This window comes from Mirounga leonina, unplaced genomic scaffold, assembly GCF_011800145.1.
Source record: "Mirounga leonina isolate KUSES-001 unplaced genomic scaffold, KU_Mleo_1.0 Mir_200, whole genome shotgun sequence".
Taxonomy (NCBI): Eukaryota; Metazoa; Chordata; class Mammalia; order Carnivora; family Phocidae; genus Mirounga; species Mirounga leonina.
Genome location: NW_023270503.1, coordinates 27593589 through 27615272, shown reverse-complemented (window position 1 = coordinate 27615272; position 21684 = coordinate 27593589). Strand labels below are relative to the sequence as shown.

Below are 21684 nucleotides of genomic sequence, written 5' to 3'. Positions count from 1 at the left end.
TTTCAGGCTTTGTCCCATTGGCCACTGTGGGCAGGAATGGAAAACACCTGCCAGGTGTTGCCATAAGATCGACTTGGCCAACAGGAAACTTTTCTACAAGCTTTGCGGCTTAACAGTAGCCCCCTCCCAACCCTGCCTTGCCTTGGCGTCCAAACCACAGCACGTGTTGAGCGCCCCCTGTGTGCGAGGCTCAGTAACCCGCAAATAAGGGTAGCGCTACGCTTCCAGGGCTCTTAGGCATTTTCGTGTCTTCCCAACCACCCTCCTGCTAGTACCTCTTGTTCCTATTTTACAAATGAGACTTATCGACGAAAAGAACGTTGGGCCGTGGGAGAGGACACGTCCCTGTGGGTAACTGACCCTGTGACCTTGAGCAAGTCGCTAGCCCAGCGGGAGCTGATCCTAAGCTTTCTCCCCCCGGGAACACCGTCCCAGCTCACGGTCACGAGCTCAGCCGCCGCTGGAAGTGGGTTTCGAGACTTCGGCCCACGCCCCGAGCGGCAGGCGGGGCGGGTAGAAGCGTTCTGGAGCTAGCGCCGCGCCTCCGCCGCTGAGACCTCGGAGGGGGGCGCCCGGCTCCGGATTGGACCGAACTACGGCGCCCGGGAAGGGTTGCTTCGTGCCTCGCGAAGACGTCCCCTCCCGCCAATCAACGCTGGCGACCCGCCCTTCTCGTCGCCGGAAGCAGCCGTTGCCCCGAGCAACCGCAACGTCCGGCTTTCCGAGTTAGCGGCGGGAAAGGCCATGAGTAAAGGCCGGGCGGAGGCCGCGGCGGGAGGTAAACGGGGCGGTGGGCGCGGGGGAGACCGGGCGGGGGGCGGGCGAGGCGTCGGTTGAGCGACCCCCCCACCCCTGTCCCGTCTCCTCGTAGCCCCCGGGATCCTCCTGAGGTACCTGCAGGAGCAGAACCGGCCCTACAGCGCCCAGGACATGTTCGGGAACCTGCAGCGGGCACACGGACTGGGCAAGGCGGTGAGGACGCTCTCCTGGGATTCCTCCCCTTGGGTCCCCTCGAATCAGTCTGGGGTGCTGCCCTCTCGAAGCTGCCATTCTAGCCTCGGGCTTCCTAAGGCTTGTCGGGCGCTTCCCGATCTGGGGCTGAAATTCCCGCTGCCTGGGCCCCCGAAATCATTCCTCTGATTGCCCGCCCGTCCCCCCCGTGCCCCCCCCCCCAGGCGGTGGTGAAGGCGCTAGAGCAGCTGGCCCAGCAAGGCAAAATCAAAGAGAAGGTGTACGGCAAGCAGAAGATCTATTTTGCCGACCAGGTGAGGGAAACCTGTGCAGATTATCGCCCGTGTGAGACCCCGACATTAGGTGAACCAGTCTCTAGAATGAACTCTCTTCTGGAGAATTTGAGGCACCCCATGAAACTCAACCTGTCTTACGCCATGAAAAGGGCCCCAGGCACCCTTTAAATCAAGGTGGGTACTCCCCTTGCTGTGACCCAGATTAGTGGGACTTCCAGATTCAGGACATGATCGATGACAGAAGACCCTGAATTGCTGCTGCCAGGATCCATTCCCGCTTGGAAGTTTCTTTTCCCAGGCATCTAGATTAGAACCACCATCTGCCAAATGATTCGCCTTCTGTCCCCACCCCTCACTCCCGACATAGATAACACTAATTTTGTATCTCTGGGCCAGCCCACCACCTGGAGCCTTCCAGACCTCTCTGAGTCAATACTAATATCGCTAAAGTAGAATGCCTCATCTCCCTAAATGGGCTCCTCTTACCTGCTTCTACCTCTGGAATCGCGCCTCACCCAACCCAGAGACTGGGGAGTGAGTCACTCTTCCCTTTCCCCACTGCCCTGTTGGTTTTCCCCCTTCCTGACTCCGCCCTCTCCTTTCCATCAGGTGTTCTTCATCTCTCCTGATACCCTCCTAACATCTGCTCTGGCCTCCTCAGCCATCCTCAACACTGCAGCCAGAAGGGTCTAATCGGCAATAGTGCCATTGCCCGACTTAAACTCTAGCGCCCCCTAGAACAGGGAAAAGGTCCTTGGAGCCTCGGCCCCAGGCTGCCGCCTGCCTCACTGTACCTTCTGGGTCCATTCACCAGGACTAGACCATTTAGATGAGCTTTACTCCTGTGTCCTTCCTCTGCCTGGAGCTTCAAAGACCCTTCTTCCTCTTCTGCCTCTTTGCTCAGCTAACGCTTACTCATCCTTTAGGATTCGCCTCAGGCATCACCTTCTCCAGAGACCTTCCCCGAATTCTCTAATCGCCTCTTCTTCAGGAGCTCACCTCTCTGAGGGATGCTGTATTGCGTTTATCTTTCTGCACGTCTTCACACTGGACTGCAGCTCTCCTAAGGCAGCCCCACTTCTCACTCGTATTCCTTTGCTCAGCACCCCCACCTCAGGAGCTAACATCCGGTAGACACTGAATACTAGTTTAACTGAACCAAACCACCATTAAGGCTAATTTTCCTAAAGTAGGTTTCATTATGTGATTACTCTAATGAAGATTCCCTAAGGGAGAATTTTGCAGATTTTGTTCTGTAAAGGGCCAGACCGGTAATATTTTTGTGCTTTGCAGGCCAGATGGTCTCTTGTCACAGCTACGCAGCTGTCACGACCACTCCTGTCTGCCACGTAGACAGAAGCGGCCTGAGACAGTATGTAAACGGGCAGGCGTGGCTGTGTTTCAATCCGTTTTTGTTTTCAAAACCCTGTATCTGGCAGGACGTGGCGTGCAGGCTGGCCCTCCGCCTCTTCCTAACCTGCTCCCCATCACCACTGACAAGACCCCCGCAGAGCCCCAGCGCGGTCCTTGGCAGCAGCTGGTCTCAGGGGACGGGCTGCTCAGACTTGCCCCGGAGTCCCTTCAGCACTGCCCGCCATGCCTCTGTACCTGTCCCGGTTCTTCCTGTTGTGGGAACGTGCCACTTGGGTAGCCCTACCTGGAGAAGAATGTTCCTTTACTCCTTTAGCCCAGTGAGCGGTATTGCCACTAAACCGAGATCTCTGCCCTGTTCGCATCCTGCCAGCCTTGAAGCCCCTCGAGGACAGGCCTCGGGTTTTAACTTCTTGTTTAGACCTTGTTAGTTGGGACCAGCACTAAACTGAGTGGTTTCTCACAGGACCCTCCTGCTGTTCTCCCAGGCCCTCTGGAGGGTTGGGGAGCCCCACGTTCTTGCACGTGTCTGATGCTGCCCCCTGCTCCCAGATGTGGCTTCCCCTCCTGTGCCTCACATCAGCCCCCTTGTTTTTCCTCTCACCTCTGGCAGGACCAGTTTGCCATGGTGAGTGACGCCGACCTCCAAGGCCTGGATGCCAAAATTGTGGCCCTCACGGCTAAGGTGCAGAGCCTACAGCAGGGCTGCCGCCACATGGAGGCTGGTAGGACTGGGCAGCTCCCGAAGGGGCCCCTAGGGTCATGGTCAGTCTAGAGGTCAGGAATTACAGAGTGGATGGTTTTGCGTCAGTGAATCTCTGCTCGGCTGCCACAGGCATCATGTTAAAAGAGAGAACAGCTCATGGCTTTTTTTTTTTTTTTTTTTTTTAGATTTTATTTATTTATTTGAGAGAGAGAATGAGATAGAGTACATGAGAGGGGGGAGGGTCAGAGGGAGCAGCAGACTCCCTGCTGAGCAGGGAGCCCGATGCGGGACTGGATCCTGGGACTCCAGGATCGTGACCTGAGCCGAAGGCAGTCGCTTAACCAACTGAGCCACCCAGGCGCCCCAGCTCATGGCTTTTAAATATAAGTGGGCAAGACATGCATTTGCTTTCCCTAACATTATCAGTGTCCTGGGCCCACGCTCCCTCTGTGCCTGCTTTAACTGGCTACAGGGAAGTGTTCAACCTCACTTTACCACCACTGGTAGATGAAGGAGGAAAGAAAACTAGAATAAACTGGTAATTCTGTAAGCCTTCATCTCTGCTGAGCATTTCCAGAATATGGAACTCTTTCTGGACCCTGTGTGTAGAACCTAGAGCAAGGTGGGGGCCCAGTCTCCTGCCTCAGGCAGCACCCACTGGGAAAGACAAAGCCCCATCTTCAGGGGTAGGAAGGGACCTCAGAGAGCTATGGTTTCAGAGCTGAAGGAGTTAACTAGTGCCCTGACCACACCGGAGATGCAGAAAGAGATCCAGGAGTTGAAGAAGGAATGTGCTGGCTACAGAGAGAGACTGAAGAATATAAAAGCAGCCACCAACCACGTGACTCCGGAAGAGAAAGAGCGGGTGAGCTAGGAGGGAGGGGTGAGCTGGGAGGGCCGCGGGGAGCAGGGCGGAGCAAGGAGGCGGCTGGCCCCCACCTGCCGCCGAGCTGAGGGGCTAGAGGCAGCTGTTGTCCGTCCAGGTGTACAGCGAGAGGCAGAAGTACTGCAAGGAGTGGAGGAAGCGGAAGAGGATGGTGAGTGTGCGCGCTCCGGGCAGGCCCCGAGAAATGGCAGGAGAAACCGCTGCCCAGTAGTGCGGCTCTGCCAGGCGGTGCCCACCACCCACCTGAAAGGGGTGGTTTTGTTTTTTGTCAGGCAACAGAGCTGTCGGATGCAATTCTGGAAGGATACCCCAAGAGCAAGAAGCAGTTCTTTGTAAGTGGTTCTCTCTCCCGTCCTCACTCCCCTGGGCGCTCCGTCCGAGGAGGGCTCATTCACTTGTCTCCCTGCCCCAGGAGGAAGTCGGGATAGAGACAGATGAGGATTACAACGTGAAGCTCCCAGACCCTTGAGTGGTCCTCCTGCAGGACGGGGGATGGAAAGAGAGGTCCTGGGCTGGCTGCCTCCTTCAGGTCGGCTGCTTTTTTTGTTCCTGCTTTCTGCCTTTGGGCAGAGCGGCGGGGAGAGGGGCAGGGGCCAGAGTATGGGGCGCAGGGAGCGAGCGAGCCCACAGCAGATGGTCAGGCTCCTTTCACTGGCTGCATTCCAGTTGCTTGAACTGAATGCTCAATCTTGGAACAGCGCTAAAGGAAAGCATTTGGCAATATTTATTGTAATACAATTTGATATATAAATACTTAATTTCCTCTGGATAACCAAATGTCCCAGATGTCAACCCTGAGGAAGGCTACAGGGTAGAGAGAGGCTACTGTACACAGCATTCAAGGAGCCCAAGGCCTTACCCAGGACTTCTCCGGGCTCTGTACCCCAGGAGGCCTTTAAATACCTTCTCTACCCCTTCACCCTGGCCCCAGGTCCTGGGAGAAATGCACATGGCACGGAGATGGCAGAGACCCAGATACACTTGACGGGAAGGCCGGGAGTGGTTTTGAGGCCCAGTTCATTTTCCAAAATTGTAACTTTAGCAAAATTGCACTGTTGGTGTTTAAAAAATTAAAAAAACAAAAACCTTTTAATACGTAGTGCTGTGTCACACTCCTCTGTGCTGTGCTCCTGCCTGTGGGGACAGAGAGGGCAGGAGCACGCAGGGAGCAGGAAAGGAGAGGCAGTGGAGTAGGGCAGGGTAGGCGAGGGCAGGATCCTGGCAGCCCGAGCCCAGGTACCAGGCGGCCTGTCACACTTCATGGCTGTGGGAATATCTCCTCGCATTCCTTTCTTCCTGTCCCGCTACTGCCAAAATGGCCAAACTTGGTCCAGATGTTGCCCAAATCTGGCCCAAGAGACCAAACCAAATGCAATAGTAGCTTCCAGGTGTGTAGATAAGGAGCAAAAATCTGAGGCTTAGAAAGGGAGAGGCCGGGAACTCTTGGGGGTGCCCAGAGCAGACCCCCCGCCCGAGGACTTTTATGGGGAGGGGGAAAGACAGTAGGCTCGAGTTTTGTGGTCAATATAATAAATTAAAGCTTTCACAAAACAAACACCCCAGCCCCACTGAGGATGAGGGGTGCCAGGGAACCAAGCACTGGGAGCCAGCGGCCCCGTGTGCAGCGTCGCAGTCCGACCTCAGAAGCCCAGTGGCTCTGTGGCCAAGCAGAGTTGGCTCTTCTGCGGGTTCCGGGAGCCAGTCAGTACAGCTGGTTCTTCAGCTGGTGCAGGACGCCAATCACGATCTCCCGGAGGGTCTGGCGGGGGCAGCAGAGGGAGACACAGCTGACGCGGACGCAAGGACAGAGGCGAGGACGGAGCCGGCTCGGGGACGCGCCCAGGCCAGGCGTGCTCTCTAGAGCGCAACGGGAAAAGCCCGTGGGCCACACTGCCGGCTGCAGTTTACTCTGAAATGTCCGCGCAACAGGATGGGGAAAGGGGTGGCCCAGCTGGCTACGTGGAAAAGCAAAGGCAAGAAACGGGAATGGTAACATTTAGGTGGTGGGCTCGTGAGTGTCAGGGTTGCAGGATGCTTAAAGTGTTTCCAGAAAATGTCAGGAAACAAAAAAGACTCCAGATGCAAGTCAAGCCTCAGAAAAGGCAACCAGTCCTCAGAAGCAGAAGACTCCCAGCAACAGCATTCACACGCTGCCCCCGTTACAAAGATTGACAAACCCCCGGGGCAAACTACTTCAACAGGCCTGGGGGTGGCGGCCAGGACTCTTCCCAGACTTGCCGTGTGAGTCCTGCTGCCATGATGAGGGTGAGGAGGGCTACGCACTGGGCAGCCACACGGGGGCGGGGGCTGAGAAGGGGCAGAGCGACGCTTGCGGGACTTTAGTGCCCCATCAGTCTCGCCAAATGAAACCGTAACAGGAAAATCTGGGCTAGGAAGCAAAAAAGGGAGACACCCCCCCAAGAAACCTAAAAGCTGCTGCCCTCGCCCTCTGAACAAATTAGGACTTGGGCCACTTTGCCTGGGGGAGGGGAGGAGACCCGCCCCCACCCCACGGCCACTGCTGCCCCGTACCTGAGGCTTACAGTGCTCCTCAATCCAGCTGAAGACACAGGCTGACAGCTCCTGGAAGCTGGCCACAGAGATGGAGGCATTGAAGGACTGGAACAGGGAGTCCATGATGCCTTGAAACACGTTGAACTTGACCTGGTCAGAGACCTGGTCTTCCCCCTCGTGGGGATTGTCCTGGTGGGCCTTCACAATCTGCTCGTAGTTCCTGAAAGCGAGCAGTAATGGCTCAGGCACTGAAGCAGCTCCGGTACCCGAGGTTCTCCCCCAGGAAGGGGCTCCCGGAGAGCTGCTGGGAGGTAGTCAACATCGGCTAGATACTGCTTCTGGGACCGAAGCGGTGACCCCTCCCCACCCTCCCCTTCATGAAGCCCACAGGCACTTCGAGTATCTGCTGTGCGTCAGGGACGGCTGGGGGACAGAGTCCGGCCTCTAAGTGGCCACCTAAGGGAGGCAGAGGATTATCTGTCCTGTAGTAGCTGACGTGACCTTTGAACGAGAGGAAGGTATGAACTGAAGTTGGCTCAGAAGCCCTGGCTACCCCAGCTCAGCGCCCCCCTTACACTTTCATGATCTTTAGGGCCGTGACGTCCTTGCGTAGCATGGACACCTCCTCCTCCTGCTTTTTCTTCTCCTTGTGCAAAAACTGGATGTAGTCAATGGCTGCGGTGGGGGGTGGGCACAGAGGAAGTTTCAACCAGAAGGACGAGGCTGACTTTGTTTCCCCTTCCCCCCTCCCTCCCCTCCCCGCCCGAGTCCCCAACTCCCATAACCACCCCCCTCCCACCAGGGCCAGGCTGAGAGTGGGTAGAAGGCTCTGGCCTCTTCTACAGCCCCGCTGGCCCCAACCACTCCCAGGGCTCTCGCTGGCCATACTCTTCTGCAGAACGATGGCTTTGCTGAGCTTTTGGGAGCCAATGGAGAAGTCCTGCTGCTGGCAGGTGGGGACGATGGTCTGAAGGTCATCATAGCCTCTCTGTGGAGACAGCAGGGGAAACCAGGCTTCCTTAACTCTGACGGATTAAGGCAAACTGGCTCCAAGCTTTCTCTCCGAGAACCGAGTTCCATGCTCAAACCAAAGGGGTGGGGGTGCTGGAAGGAGGGAGGTGTTCATGTCCGGGGCCTAGATGAGCTGCCCACAAGGATGCCTGGGCTATCTGATGAGGTCGGGGCAGAGTGCATCTGAAACATAAGGCCCTCCTGCGCTGGCTGAGCTGCAGGCCTCCCCAGTCACCTTGATGGCGTCCCTCCTCTTCTGCTCAGCCTGTGTATGTGCTCGCCGCCGCCGGTCCTTGTAGGACTCCTTGTAGGACTCCTGGTGGTAATCGCTGTCCTCGTCATCTACGCTCAAAGTTGGGGGCGGGAAGAGGTCATTTTGAGGCCCAGTGGGCCCCAGCTAACCCACCTTGCCCCAGCGGGGAAGAAAAAACTAGTACCCAGAGACAGCAAATGGCCAGAAGAGCCTAATGTCCTAGATGAGGGGAGAGATGGGGAGAGCCTGTGGCTTACACTAGGCCTCCAGCACCCGCATGTGGATGACTGGAGCTTCCTGTCTAGGAGATATACTAAAACGATGGTATTTCTGAGCCCCCCCCCCAGGTGAGGGCATGTTGCTGCCTACCTGTATTGGGGACGGAAGAGGCACTGGTGGAACCGATGCTATTAGCTCTGGACACTACACTCCCCTTTCGGGTACTTTCTACAAAAAGCCCTGGAAAAGAGAGGTCCCAATCACTAAGGGGTAGGGCCGGGGAACACTATTAGACCCAGAGGCACCTGTGGGTACAATGGCTTCCTGACCCTTAAATGCTGACCTCTCCCTTTCAACCCAAAAGCCACCCATACTGGGTCATCCGCTTCCTGCTGTGCCATGCTGCAGTGCTCCTGTCCCTGGTGTCCACACTGCTCCGTGGGCCTGCACTGGCACCACTGGTTCACAAGACGGGCACCGTGACGGGGAGGGAGTGGCTAGCTCACTACTGTCATCGCCTCCCTGCTTTATGCTGCCTGCCCCCGTCCTGCAGCTCCTCCCTCTGTCCCGGGACAGTGGGCTGTGCTCAGAGGTGTGGCTGGCGAGACCACGGGAATCTACAGGGCTGCAGCGGGAGTGTGACCAGGGAGCCGGAGACGGTGGGGGAGGCACTCACCGGGGTCCAGGCTGTTGTCGCTGTAGGCATATTCGACCTGCAAAAGAGCAAAGGAGAAGCTCATTAGACCTCCGCCCGGGGACCGCACCTCCTTTCACGCGCGTCGCGCGCGCGCACACCCCCCCCCCACACCCTCCCCCCAGGGTGCGCAGGCAATTGCGGGATGCACGCGCGCGGGCGTACACACGTGTACACACACACAGAGCGCACACATCCCCCTGGGGTGCGCAGGCGACTGCAGGGCTGCCCAGGGAGCCAAGAGCGGAGAGGCCATGGGAGCGCCGCCCCTCCGCAGCACCCCGTCTGCCCCCACCCCCGCTCCAGCGCCTCCCCAGCCCCCAAACCCTGCCCCCTCACACTCGTGCACACACGCGTCACTTGTCTCCCCACCTTGGCACGCGCGGGGGGAGAGCTGTCTTCTCTGCAGCCCTGGGGCCCGGAGGGCGGGGGGACCTTTGGGGACTGCAAGGAATCCCCTCGTCTTCCGGCCCCCCCACGTGCACGAGCCCGACCCGCCCTCCCCTCGCCGGCGTGCGCGCCCGCGGGGCTTGCCTTGACCCAGGGGTCGTCCGGAGAGGCGCCCGGCTCCGTCATCTCCGACCCACCGAACCGGAAACCAGCCCGCGGGCGGGCCCCCTGCCGCGAGGAAGAGGCGAGGCGCATCCACGTGACCCAAACCCACCAACCCACGCGCCGGAGGCGGAGGGCGGGGCGAGGGGCGCGCATGCGCAGCCCGGAAACACCGAACCCGTGGGCAGGGGACCCTGGCGTCGGAGCGGACGCGGTTGTCTTCTCTGCCCTCCCTCGGGGTGGGCGTCCCTGCTGCCGCGACGTGAAGTACATTCTGTAAAATGGGGTCCCCTCAAAGGGCTCGTCCGAACGGTTTGCCGATAGTTGTGTGCACGCGCTGTGCGGGCCCACACGGCTCCCGGGGACGCGTGTCCCACCCCCACCCTTGCAGGCAGCCCGCCCGGTGGCTGCGCAGGCCTGGCCACCTGGGCCGACCCCGCCGGCCTGCCCGCTCCGTGAGGGCAGAGGCCCCGCCTGGCTTCTGGAAGGCCGGTCCTCCAACACGCAGCCAGGCGTCTGGCAGGAGACCAGTGGAAGAAACGCTTTCAGAGAGCCTGCTGGCTAACTTACGCTACTTTACAGATGAGGAAACTGAGGAACCTAGAAAGTCTGTAGCTTCTCGCAAAGCAGACAGCTATCCGTGACAGGACCAAGGCTGACCTCAGTCTGGCTGGCTTCAAAAGCCAAGCTGTTAACCACTGCACTCCTGGCTTCCAGCTCAAGGCTTCCAAAGATAGCCAGAGGCATCCGGGCAGGAAGCAGACACCGTACAGGCAGCACCCGGCAACAGTCATCTTTAATTCTGTTACAAGTTGCAGTGTCTGCCCTGGCCACAGTCGGCCGTCGGCACCAGGCACTGTGGGCAGGAGTAGGCACGGAATGCCACAGAGGCCTGCTCCCCCACGAGCCACATCCTCGGTGATGGCCAAACGCCAGCAAGCTGGGTAGGCTTCGTGTGTCCGCCAGGCCCAGCCCTGCGCTCCCCAGTTTGGCTCAGAGCCCTCTAGGCCCAACCACGAGGAGCCCTGAGGCCCCCCTTCCTCCTCACCGCTGAATCTCTTGGCAGCTCCAGGGGCCACTTGGGCCCCACAGAGAACTCAACGTCAGCCACGGGCCTTACGGCGTCTGGGGGATGCGCTTCTGCAGGAGGGCCCAGGCCTTCTCCACCTTTGAGCGGGCCAGAATGTTTGCAGGAAGAGAGGACAGGGTCAGGCAGGCACCCACCGGAGACTCCTTCCCCACAACCCAGCCCTTCCCTCAGCACCAACCTGGCGTTGGGTGACATGCGGTTCCCACAAGGTGCTCAGCACCACGTGGCTCTGGTCCACAAGCTGCTGCCCACTCATCTGGCTCTGCAACCGGCTCTGAGCCGCAGCCTCACTCAGGCCGTCCCTTTCCACGATGCGTCGTATAGCCTCGACACAGACAAAGCACGGGTCAGCGCACTAGCTCAGAGCGGGCTGCGGTGTGCAGCGGGGCTGGGGCGGGAGATGGGGTCCAGATACCTCAGTCTCGGGAATGACAACGGTCCACACCTCGTGCACCATGTTCTGCCAGCCAGCTTCAAGCAGCATAGCAGCGTCAATCACGCACACGTGCTTTCCTGTGGGGAGACCCCAGTCACTGCCAGCAGCGCACTGCCACTCGCTATCAGAGAGCCAAGGAGGCCTAGTCCCAAGGGAAGTAGAGGGTCTGGCTTGGGGTGGGGAAGCTCCCAGGAGGAGAATCTGCTTAATGTCCCTCTGGGCTGCTCCCATGCTCCCTCCCACTCACCCTCAGCCACAGCCTGATCCATCTCCTCTCGAGCCAGCTTTGCGATAACTGGCCACATAATATCCGTGAGTATCTTCAGCTGCTTCTGAGGAAGGGAACAGAGGACGCGGACAGTTTACCTTCCCTCGGAGATGGAGCCAGCCCCAGGGAGGAGGTGGTTGGGAACAGATGAGTGGAAAGTGGCACACTGGACCAGACCAGAAAGGTCCACTGGGTCCCAACCTCTGCATCTAGTAGCAGCTGAGAAACTCTTGGACAGGAGTGTGTTTACCTTGTTCCCAAACACCCGGCTGCCTAGGACCTTCCTGTTGATAATGCCATCTTTATGCAGAATATCTGGACGACAGAGACACGGGACTGGGCAAGGAGGCCAGGCCATCTCCTCACTTCAGGCCACTTCCAGCCCTACCCCCCCCCCCCCCCCACGTATTACCTGTTCCAAAGGCCTCCACAACAGGCTGGTAGGCAGGACCACCTGGGGCGTAGGCCCGATGGCCCAGCTGGTCACTGTCGATGACATACGCCCCCAGGCCTTTAAGCCGCTGAGCTACTGAGCTCTTCCCGGAGCCACTGATGCCCGTCAGCCCAATCACGTACAGCTGTGTGGGTAGCTCTGGCCTCTTCTGAAGGTGGAGGACAGGGAACCCCAGTTACTAGGGTCTTCAGACTCATGCTTGGGACTGAATTCTTCAGTCTTTACTCTCCAGCATTTCTAGCCCACCCAAGACGGGGAGGGGGGGGAAGAGGGAGGGCAGGCATACATATGGGGGCCGAAGCAGGTTTCCCAGCATTCGCTGGCGGAAGCTAGAGGAGCTGACTTTGTCTTCTTCATTGTCCTTGTGGTTTTGGTCCTTCAGCAGCTGGATCTGATACAAGGCAAGCTCCTCTAGGTCCTGCGGTAAAAGAGGAGGGGTGAGGAGGGAAGGAGGGACAGGATGACAGTTACACCTGAGCTGCCCCCCACCCCCGTATCCTCCCCTAGGTACTCCACAGGTAGAGCCTGCGTCCAAGGGCAAGCTGGGAACCAGTTCCTTCTTGCCTCTTCCTCACCACCCTAAGCCCTCTCTTCCCTCTTCTAAGGTCATGGTACTTCCAACAGTCCCCCACATGGCCTTCCCCAACCCCATCCACTCCCTCTGCCAGTCTCCCTCAGGGGTTACATTCTCAAGGCGGAAGCGGTTGACGGCCATCCCCCCACGACAGGTCTCCTCGCTGACCACCAGGAACTCCAAGGAGGGGTTAGAGCCAGCGGGTCCATAGGGGTCCAGCAGGGGGATGATATCAAAAGTCAAGGAGGGCTTGATGTCCACCAGGAACTCACTCAGATGTTCCACACGTTCTGCGTAGGGCTGGAGCAGCTCAGGGAGTAACTTGCCTGGGGAAGGAGCCCAAAAGAACAGTGAGATCTTTTTATTGGGGAGGAAAAGTATAGGCAAGTTTGGGGAAGACTGACGCTAGGCATCCAATCTCCAGATGGGGGTGGGTGGCAGGAAGAAAGGGCTAAGCTGGGAAGTGGTCTGTGTCAGGGGAACTATGAAGAGGGGGCAGCCAGCGAGCACAACAGTCATGACAGGGGCTGGCCTGTGCCCAGAGAATGAGCAGTGCCCGCATCAGAGTCAGATGGAGAATTCCAAGAGCCACCCAAGCACGAGTCCCCTCTTGCTGTGTCTCCGGCACAACTACCTAGAACCCGCTCATCCATTTATTGCCAGGGTCTCAATCTTTAGGGTTCATCACCAGAGAACTTCTTAAAAGTGCAGACTCCTTGGCTCCACATTTGGGGGAATTCTGATTTGAGTGGTGACTAGACCACACACTGAGAAAGCTACACTTACTCATTTAACATAATTTCCTTAGCACCGACTGAGTGCCAGGCGCTGTGACATTTGGGAGGGTGGGAAGTAAAGGATGGCCCCACTCTTCCTCAGTCATGAACTGGGGGCGAGGTTAAGGAGTTTTGAGGGTCTTCCCTGCTCTATGCCAGGGTCTCTCTCTCACTCACTCTTCAACAGGTCTTTGTCTGCTACTCCCACCACAAGCTGCTCCTGGGCCAGGATGCACGCGACACTGAGCAGCACCTTGTGGGCATTGTGCAGGCGGTCAAACGTGCCACCCACAGCCCCGCGGTGGTAGCCACGCACTGGCTGCTTTGGAGACCTGGCCACGGGGGAGGCTGGCCTGATGGTGGAGGGTAAGGGGACATCCAGGGACTCCACAGGCAGCTCTCCGGACCCATAATCGGGGTATAGCAGCACCGAAGCCAGTTGGGGACAACAACTATAGCAGCTGGTGGCATAACGCTCCAGCTGTTGCTTGACCGGGTTGTACTGGCTTCCATCCAGGGTCTGGAAGTCAGTCAGCACCACTTCCGGTGGATGGGCCAGGTTCTGGACTGAGTTGGGCAGGGAAGGGAGAGAGGCGCTCTTGACTCCGATATTGGTCAGCAGGATTCTGACGTCCAGGTGCCTGTGGACGTCGGCGCCAGCGTAGAGGTGTGCGATGAAATCCAGGACCTCAAACGTGGCCTGCACGAGGCTGGATTGGGGCTGAGCTGGGCCCCCCAGGCTCATGCCCGGCTGCAGGTGTACATAGAGCGTGTGATTCACCAGCCGGGCCGCCGAGGTCAAGATGGGGGACAGGCGAGGGGCCAGGGAGGCCAGGGGCGTCGTCAGCACCAGGAGGCCCGACCGGAATACGGCCATGCTGCCCAGGCCTGCGGACAGCCAGGGAGACGAGGCGTGGGTGACCGAGGGGTTATGTGGCTGAGGCTGAAAACTGGGGCCTTGGACCCAAGGGAGGGGACCTGGCGCAGGGACGGGGGTCTGTGCTGATCCAGAGGAAACCGGGGAAGGGCACGGGGCCTGCTACACGGCGCCTAGGGGCTATGCCCTAAGCCGCGGTTTCCACATTATCAGACGGAGCGGTGAAGTCGCTGAACTGAATCGAAATCCTAGGCGGGGAAACTAGGCTGGACAAGAGCCCCTGAGTCCTAAGGCTGGGGACCCAGAAATCCTGGGCCCTCCTGCCAGGCTGTACCCGGGTCTTCAGAGACTCGAAGGAGGGGACTAGAGGAAAACGCTCAGGCTCGGATCGGTCCCCTACTTACTGAGACCGCTGGGCTTAGGTTCCGCGAGCGCATCCGCGGAGGCTTACCTGGCCGCGCGACCCGGAAACACTAGTTCAGCAGCTGCGTCTCCGAGCTACGGAACGGCAGGAAGGCCAAAGTCTCCGCTCGGTTCGGGATCTCGCGAGACTTTGTGGTGGAGCGAGGCCGGCCGAGGGGGCGGGGCCGAACTCAGAGGCTAGGGAGGTGGGTGAAGCCTTGTTTCCAGATCCCAGCGGACAGGGATCTGGAGCGTGGAGGGCAAGGCGGACCTGAAAGCGTTTTTGCGGATGTCCTTTAGACCCTGAGAAAAGAGAACGGCTTCAGCCAGTCACCCAGGAGACAGCGGCAAAGGCAGAACTAACACCTGGCTTTCCTCTTAATAAATTACAGAGGTGGGGGTCACAGGGTGGCACTTAAATCAGGACTCAGAGTCCCCGCAGCCCTCCTGGCGCCCTCCCAGTCCGAGGATCCTCCTGTGGGAGGCCACAGGACAACTCTGTCCGAGTCCCCATCTCACAGTTGAGGAAATTGAGGCCCTCTATGTTCCAGGAACATATAAGGAAGTAATGGCAGAGGTCTTGTGGCTCTGTGGGGAGCTCTCCACACCACCCAGAACCAGTTTGAGGGAGAGAGGAGGAGAGCTCTGCATGGCAGCTCAGTAGAGTTGCCAGAGGATGGTCTCCAGACAGGAGAAAAGGGAGGAGGGGGAGACCTAGTGGCAAGGGTTTACTGTGAAGCTATTGGGGCGGGAAAGGCTGGAATTGGTAGTCTCCCTGGGGAGAGGAAGCCAGGTTGCCATCAGGAGATATTTCAAATAAAGTGTCCACAGAGATCTCAAAAGGGAGGGAAACCAATTTCCAAAGATTCCAGTAATGTGCTGTGGTTTATTTTCCCAAACTAAACAAATGCTCATTTTCATAATTATGGGGGTTTGTTTTGTATTCCTTTTTAAAAAAAAGATTTTATTTATTTATTTGAGAGAGACAGCCAGCAAAACAGGGGGGGAAGGGCAGAGGGAAAGGGAGAAGCAGGCTCCCCACTGAGCAGGGAATCAGACTTGGGGCTCCATCCCAGAACCCCGGGATCATGACCTGAGCTGAAGGCAGACGCTTCATCGACTGAGCCACCCAGCACCCTAAAAAGGTGTCCCAAGGGGCGCCTGGCTGGCTCAGTCAATAGAACATACAACTCTTGATCTCAGGGTTGTAAATTCAAGACCCACATTGGGTGTAGAGATTACCTAAAAATAAATTCCTTAAAAATAAAGAGGTGTCCCAAAGGTGTATAAGCCTCTGGCCCCACAGAGCCTGGATCTGCCCCTGGAGTTAAGGATTGGAAGAGTTACAGAGCCACAAAGGCATTGAGGCCAGGCTTATGGCAGGAGACACCTTAGGTTGGATTTTATTTTATTTTTTTAAGATTTTATTTATTTATTTGACACAGAGAGAGAGAGAGCAGAAGCAGGGGGAGCAGCAGGCAGAGGGAGAGGGAGAAGCAGGCTCCCCAAGAGCAGGGAGCCCGATGGGGGCTCGATCCCAGGATTCTGGGATCATGACTTGAGTCAAAGGCAGACGCCTAATGGCATAACCAACTGAGCCACTCAGGCGCCCCCTTAGGTTGGATTTTTAAAGGGAGGACCCAAAATGAAGAAACAAACTACAGACTCTCAGGAAGTACCTTGAAACATCAGAGCACAGTCCCACACAGAGTCACTGTTGGAGGAGATCATCAAGAAAATGTGACTGCCAGTTGACTCAGGCTGGACCTAGGCAATTGTAGGTTCCTCGCCCCCTCCTCTGTCAGAATATTCCCACAGTGGGAGCCTTGAGAGAGCAATGTTGTTGAGACCATCTGGACATTATAGGTGACTGAACCTATTGAAGGCTTCTATATAAACTTTTAAGATTCTGGTGGGCAAGTGCAGAGATCTTGCACCGCCCAGGACAAGTCTCGTATGTCAGTTCGCTTGCTTATGAAACCCATCACCTACCAATCTGGAGTGGTCTGCTTCTTTCTTCTGTCTCTCCTTGCCCTCTGTGTACAGGGGCCAGTTTCAGATTTCACCCAGAGAACTGCCCAGGTTGTGAACCAACACTCATTTTTATTCAGTAAATGTGAATTTAGTGTCTCCCATGATCAAGAATGATTCTAGGTACAAGGGATCAACCAGTGAACAAAACAAAGGGCCTCCCCTGGAGCTTAGATTCCCGTGTGTCTTGGGATGGGGTGGTAAAAGTTATAAATGTATAACAATAAAGTCAGTAAGTCAATAAATCTATAACACATCTATTGATGGTGAGTGCCATGAAGAAAAATAAAACAAGGTAAGGGGACTACAGTGGAGGGAAGGGAATGCTATTTTAGATAAGGTTGTCCAGGGAAACAGCAAAGACCTCGAAGAAGAGAATAATCAGAGATTAGGGAAAGTGAACCGGACAGAGGAACAGCCAGTTCAAAGGTCCTGGGGCAGAAAGCCAGCAGGGCTGAATCAGATGATGGGAAGTGGTGAGAGGTAAAGTCAGAAAGGAGGTGGGGGCCAGATCAAAGAACGTGTTGGAGGTCTTGGGCAAAAGCCTTGGATTTTACTTAAAATTAAAGTAAAAAACACCACAGGAGGTGTTTTAAGCACAGACATGAAATAACTTTAATTTTTAAAAGGTCATTCTGGGTGCTCTGTGGAAATTTTCCTGTTGGTGGGCAGGGGTGGCATCAGGGAAACCAATTAGGAAACTACAGCAATAATCCAGATGAGGAGATGGTGCCTGCATAGACCAGGGTGATTTCCGAATCTGCTTTGAAGGTTGAAGGTTCCTGCTGATGGACTGGTTGAGGGATGAGCGAGAAAGAAGAATGCAGTTGTCAAATACCGAAGCAAAGTAGACAGGCGAGAGCAGTGGTGGGGCTGGAATGGACTTGGCATTTGGACACATTAAGTTTATTAGGAATCAAGAAGAGATGTTGAGTAGGGAGTTGGAGATGTATGTCTGGAGTTTGTGGGAAACAATGGAGTTGGGGATACTGGAGACTTTGCTGGGGCTCATTGGCATATAAATGGTCTTCAAAGTCATGGGACTGCATGAGACTATTAAGAGTTTGACTCTCCCCCTTCCCAAGTCAACCTAACTGAGCCTGGCTGGCTCAGTCGGTGGAGCATGGGACTCTTGATCTCGGGGTTGTGGGTTCAAAACCCACACTGGGTGTAGAGATTACTTAAAAAATAAAATCTAAAAAAAAAAGTATGAATGTAATTTGGAGGGATTACACTTTGCCTTTCTCATCGTGTCCCCACCTCCCAGGGGTGACCTTGTGAGCACGCGCATACACACACATCCATACACACGCTCACACAGGGGTGCAAAAGAGCAGCTTGGGGGACAGGAGCTGGGCTCTGAGAGCAGGGCCTATGTCTCAGAGATTCATGCCACGTTGGCCCTTTCCACTTCTGTGGCCTTTCTGGATCCTGAAGGGACAGCAGAACCATCAGGGCCAGCAGGGCAGGGGGATAGGCAGGGATGAGCTAGCTGAGGTCCCCTGTCCCAGGAGCAGAAGCGGCCAGCAGTCCAACGGCCCAGAGCAGACCACTACCTGGAGGTAGCAGCGTGCCAAGATGCGGTGCCTCCTCCCCGCCCCCCTCAGGTTCCACACAAAACCCCAGCAGCCAGGCCCCTGGCCACTCCAAATGGTCATTTCCCTCCCCGTCTCCTAGTCCCTTCCCCAGTCCCATCTCCTGGGCACACCTATCCTTCTGCCTGCAACCCCGGGCCTAGTCTCCACCTATTCTCCACTCCACCTCAGCACCCTAGAAGATTGGCCCTTTCACTGGCTCCTGCCGCTCCAGCGCCTTCCCCTGACTTCAGGAAGGACAGCCCATTGGGCCGACCCACCAGGCCTGGAGCCTCAGCTGAACCTCCTGGTGAGTGGCAGCTTCTGGGCTGGTGAGGATCCCTCCAGCTGAGTTTTGTCTAGGGCAGGGGAACAGAGGAGGATGGAGCTGTATCCTTTTGAGTCACTTAGCTTTGTTTCTTCTTTACACATCTGGCTTCCACACAGGAACACAATTACAATAGTGACACACCCAGTAGTAGTAATAATAGCGGTGCCTGCTGTTAAGGCCTCCATCCCAGGGGCACCTGGGTGGCTCAGTCAGTGTCCGCCTTCGCCTGGGGTTGTGGTCTTGGAGCCCTGGGACGGAGCCCCACATCAGGCTCCCTGCTTGGTGGGGAGCCTGTTTCTCCCTCTCCCTCTGCCACTCCCTCTGCTTGTCCTCTCTCTCTCTCTCTGTCAAATAAATAAAATCTTAAAAAAAATAAAATAATAAGACCTCTATCCCAGCACTTCCAGACATTACCTCAATTAATCCTTTCATACACTCCATGACATAGGTCTTATACCCATTTTACAGATAAGAAAACAGACTGAGAGCAGCACCTGGGTGGCTCAGTCGTTAATCATCTGCCTTTGGCTCAGGTCATGATCCCAGGGTCCTGGGATCGAGCCCCGCATCGGGCTCCCTGCTCAGTGGGGGGTCTGCTTCTCCCTCTCCCACTCTTGCTTGTGTTCCTGCTCTCGCTAACTCTCTCTGTAAAATAAATAAATAAAATCTTAAAAAAAAAAAAAGACTCAGAGAGGATAAGGCCCTTGCCTGAGGTCCCATGACTAGTGGGGGTCAAGTCATACCCCTACTCTCCCCCTTCCCAGGTCCACCTAACTCCTGCTGCAGACACCCCGTGGGACTCCAGGGACCACTCTCCACCCTGCCCTTCCGCGGACTAGCTCCTTCCCCTTTCTGGGCCTCGGTTTCCGCATAGGCATAACCCGGGCTAACCATGATCTTTCCAGGTCACCCACCCGCTGCACGCGCCACTTGTCGCACAGGTGCGGTGAGCCGGCCGCCTGGCGCCGTCCCCCGGAGCCGCGCGCCCCTGGGGCACAAAGGAGAGAGCGGCAGACAGCGGCGGGCCAAGACTTTATTGCGGGGCGGCGGCGGCGGGAGGGGCGCAGAGCACTGGGCCGCCGCGGTCCGAGGCCGTCTCCTCCTCCGCGGGCTCGTCGGCGAACACCGCGCGGTGCATGGCGGCGACGTAGCTGCAGCCGCTGGGGTCGGCCAGGCGCAGGTGCGCCAGGGGCAGGAAGCTCTCGGTGCTGAAGTAACGCAGCGCGGGACGCGGGGCGCGCAGCGCGGCGAGGAAGACCTGCGGCGGCGGAGGGAGGCGCGCTGGCCCGGGGCTGGCCGCCACCCCCCGCGCGCCGTCCTTGGTCCCGGGGCCGCGCCCGGCGCCTACCTCGGTCACCTCCTCCGGGTCCTGCGCCGCCTCGCGGAAGATCCGCTCCAAATGGCGCTGGTAGCGGGAGAAGAGGACCCGGGTCTCGGCGTCCGCGCCGTCCAGCGCCCCTCCCGGGACGCCCTCCTGCTTCTCCAGAAAGGCGGTGCGCACCGGGCCGCACTCGATGAGGCTCACGCTGCGGGCCAGAGGGGCGAGTGGGCGGGGGCGCAGCCAGCGGGCGGGACCCCCAGCCCCGCCGCCCGTCAGGGCAAGGCGGGCAGGGCGGGCAGGGCGGGGCAGGAGGGGCGGGGGTCTGTGCGACGGCGGCGGGCACCGAGTAACCAGAGCCTTTGAAAAGGGGCTCACTGCCCGAAAAGCACCCCTGCCTCCCCCCCCGCGCCCCTCCCCACAGCCATTCGGGCGTGTGAGGATTTGCATCAGAATTCCAACGTGGCAGGCTCCCTTACTGTGTGACCTTGGGCCAGTCACCTAACCTCTTCGGGCCGAGCTTCCCAGCTGGATGGCAGCAGAGGTGCGGTAACGAGTGGCAAGTGCCCTGGCACACAGTAAATGTGAGCCGCAGTGGGGAGGGGCCAGGGAGAACGCCTGAGAGAGGCTCCAACAGGACAGGGTGCTGGAGTTCCCAAAGTCAGGGGTCAGGGGTCCCGGGGGCGGAGCGGTGACTCACTGGACCCCGAAGGGCGGCAGCAGAACCGCCAGACTCTCGCATAGACCTTCGATCGCGAACTTGCTGGCGCAGTAAACGGCGTTGAACGGCAGCCCTTCGAGGGGAGAAGAGGCTTTGGATGCGCGTCTGGGAGGGTCTCCCACCAGGAGCCCACTGCAGCCCGTGGCCCTGCCACCAGGCTCCGCCCCTCCCACTGGCCCCGCCCCATTCCACGCACCCATCAAGCCGCCCATGCTCCCCGTCACCAGTATGCGTCCCGAGCGGCGGCGCTTCATGTCGGGCAGGAAGGCCTGCAGTGTCCGCACCGTCCCCGCCACGTTCACGTCCAGCACGGACCCCACGGCGCCAGCCGTATGCACCTCCAGCGGCCCGAGCAGGCCCCGCCCCGCATTACACACTGAGGGGAGAGAAGTCGGGCCCTGCCTGCCTCTCTGTCCTCGGACCCAGTAGGTCCCTGGGCCTCGGGACATTTTGGTTTGGACACAGCGCCGGAAAGGCTCCTGCACACGTGTTGCGGGGAGGCTCACCCAGCACATCCACGCGGCCCTCGGTCACGCGTGCCCGGGCAGCGGCCACAGAGTCTGCGTCCCTCACGTCCAGCTGCAATGTCTCCAGGAAGCCAGGAGGGCACCCTCGGGCCCGGGCCGCCTCCCACAGCGGGCCCTGCGCCCTCAGGTCCCGCAGCGTGGCATACACTGGAGGTACCGGAAGAAGAGGAGGATCTGAATTCCCTGCTTACCCCTACCTGGGTCCCCTTGGATCTGGGCTGCTCCTTTCTCTCCATCCCAGCCCCTCATATACCTTTGAAGCTCCGCGAGGGGTCGGATGCCAGACGCAGGGCCAGGTGCAGGCCAATGCCAGAGGAGCAGCCAGTGATGAGCACCACGGTGCGGTCCATGGGGAGAGGAGTGTGGGGAGTGCAAGGCTCGGGTCTCTGAGCTAGATTACCACCTGCTCTGCTCCGCCCCTGCCCGGTCCCCACCCCTTGTTGTGTCTCCAGCCTAATCTCAAGGCTGAGCCCTCCTTCGGGTCTGGGGCCTACTCTCCCCATCCAGCTGCTGGTCAAGGCAGAGATGCTTGGAATACCCCTTCTTCAGTGGCTGGTCAGAAGCCGGGCAAAGCTTTGCAACTAGGAGATGTGGGCTCTCATGTGGGCACTAAGTGCCCTGGGCACATCTTCCCTGGGTGTGCCTCTGCCCCACTGGGACAATTATAGGTTCCAAAGTTTGCTGCTGAGGGTGTGAAAGTAAACGTTTTGGCAGGGCATTCCCAGTTCCAAGGTCGGGTGTTAGTATCAGAAATGGGGAGGCCAAAGCAAGGGGGCAGGGAGAAAGAGCCTCACCCCAGTGTCCATCCTATAGCCCCGAGTCCTCCCAGGCATCATGGTAGTGACAGTGTGA

General features: G+C 57.9%; 4 protein-coding genes across 10 annotated transcripts; 1 reads left to right on the top strand and 3 right to left on the bottom strand.

Annotated features, from left to right (window-relative positions):
* The first annotated feature begins 395 nt into the window (after positions 1–395).
* PSMC3IP (PSMC3 interacting protein) lies at positions 396–5230 on the top strand. Of its 2 annotated transcripts, XR_004683225.1 has the most exons (9): positions 396–778; positions 872–972; positions 1176–1265; positions 3232–3343; positions 4044–4189; positions 4308–4361; positions 4483–4542; positions 4623–4739; positions 5142–5230. XR_004683225.1 is itself a non-coding variant. In XM_035027158.1 (8 exons), exons 1-8 carry the CDS (start codon positions 745–747, stop codon positions 4677–4679), a joined length of 654 nt encoding a protein of 217 aa, XP_034883049.1. In that variant the 5' UTR covers positions 398–744; the 3' UTR covers positions 4680–4816. The 2 variants fall into 2 exon arrangements, 1 of the variants encoding a protein (XP_034883049.1); XM_035027158.1 differs by lacking the exon at positions 5142–5230 and having other exon boundaries at positions 398–778; positions 4623–4816.
* A 504-nt stretch (positions 5231–5734) lies between these two features.
* MLX (MAX dimerization protein MLX) lies at positions 5735–10254 on the bottom strand. 2 transcript variants are annotated; one of them, XM_035027156.1, is made up of 8 exons: positions 9436–10254; positions 8884–8920; positions 8358–8447; positions 7971–8077; positions 7613–7712; positions 7300–7399; positions 6743–6944; positions 5735–5969 (listed from the first exon to the last, which is right to left on the bottom strand). In XM_035027156.1, exons 1-8 carry the CDS (start codon positions 9724–9726, stop codon positions 5913–5915), a joined length of 984 nt encoding a protein of 327 aa, XP_034883047.1. In that variant the 5' UTR covers positions 9727–10254; the 3' UTR covers positions 5735–5912. The 2 variants fall into 2 exon arrangements, with proteins under 2 accessions (XP_034883047.1, XP_034883048.1); XM_035027157.1 differs by lacking the exon at positions 8358–8447.
* A 207-nt stretch (positions 10255–10461) lies between these two features.
* Positions 10462–14469, bottom strand: COASY (Coenzyme A synthase). Of its 3 annotated transcripts, none has more exons than XM_035027151.1 (10): positions 14380–14469; positions 13229–13939; positions 12387–12601; positions 11988–12119; positions 11660–11849; positions 11498–11562; positions 11227–11311; positions 10959–11056; positions 10722–10868; positions 10462–10620 (listed from the first exon to the last, which is right to left on the bottom strand). In XM_035027151.1, the coding sequence occupies exons 2-10, from the start codon at positions 13926–13928 to the stop codon at positions 10570–10572; spliced, it is 1683 nt and encodes a 560-aa protein (XP_034883042.1). In that variant the 5' UTR covers positions 13929–13939; positions 14380–14469; the 3' UTR covers positions 10462–10569. The 3 variants fall into 3 exon arrangements, with proteins under 3 accessions (XP_034883042.1, XP_034883040.1, XP_034883041.1); XM_035027149.1 differs by having other exon boundaries at positions 11498–11583; positions 14380–14468; XM_035027150.1 differs by lacking the exon at positions 14380–14469 and adding an exon at positions 14333–14354 and having other exon boundaries at positions 11498–11583.
* A 4731-nt stretch (positions 14470–19200) lies between these two features.
* On the bottom strand, positions 19201–21389 carry HSD17B1 (hydroxysteroid 17-beta dehydrogenase 1). 3 transcript variants are annotated; one of them, XM_035027153.1, is made up of 6 exons: positions 21086–21389; positions 20812–20979; positions 20502–20681; positions 20285–20378; positions 19615–19792; positions 19203–19524 (listed from the first exon to the last, which is right to left on the bottom strand). In XM_035027153.1, the coding sequence occupies exons 1-6, from the start codon at positions 21333–21335 to the stop codon at positions 19300–19302; spliced, it is 1095 nt and encodes a 364-aa protein (XP_034883044.1). In that variant the 5' UTR covers positions 21336–21389; the 3' UTR covers positions 19203–19299. The 3 variants fall into 3 exon arrangements, with proteins under 3 accessions (XP_034883045.1, XP_034883043.1, XP_034883044.1); XM_035027154.1 differs by lacking the exon at positions 20502–20681 and having other exon boundaries at positions 19201–19524; XM_035027152.1 differs by having other exon boundaries at positions 19202–19524; positions 20285–20681.
* Positions 21390–21684: the final 295 nt, after the last annotated feature.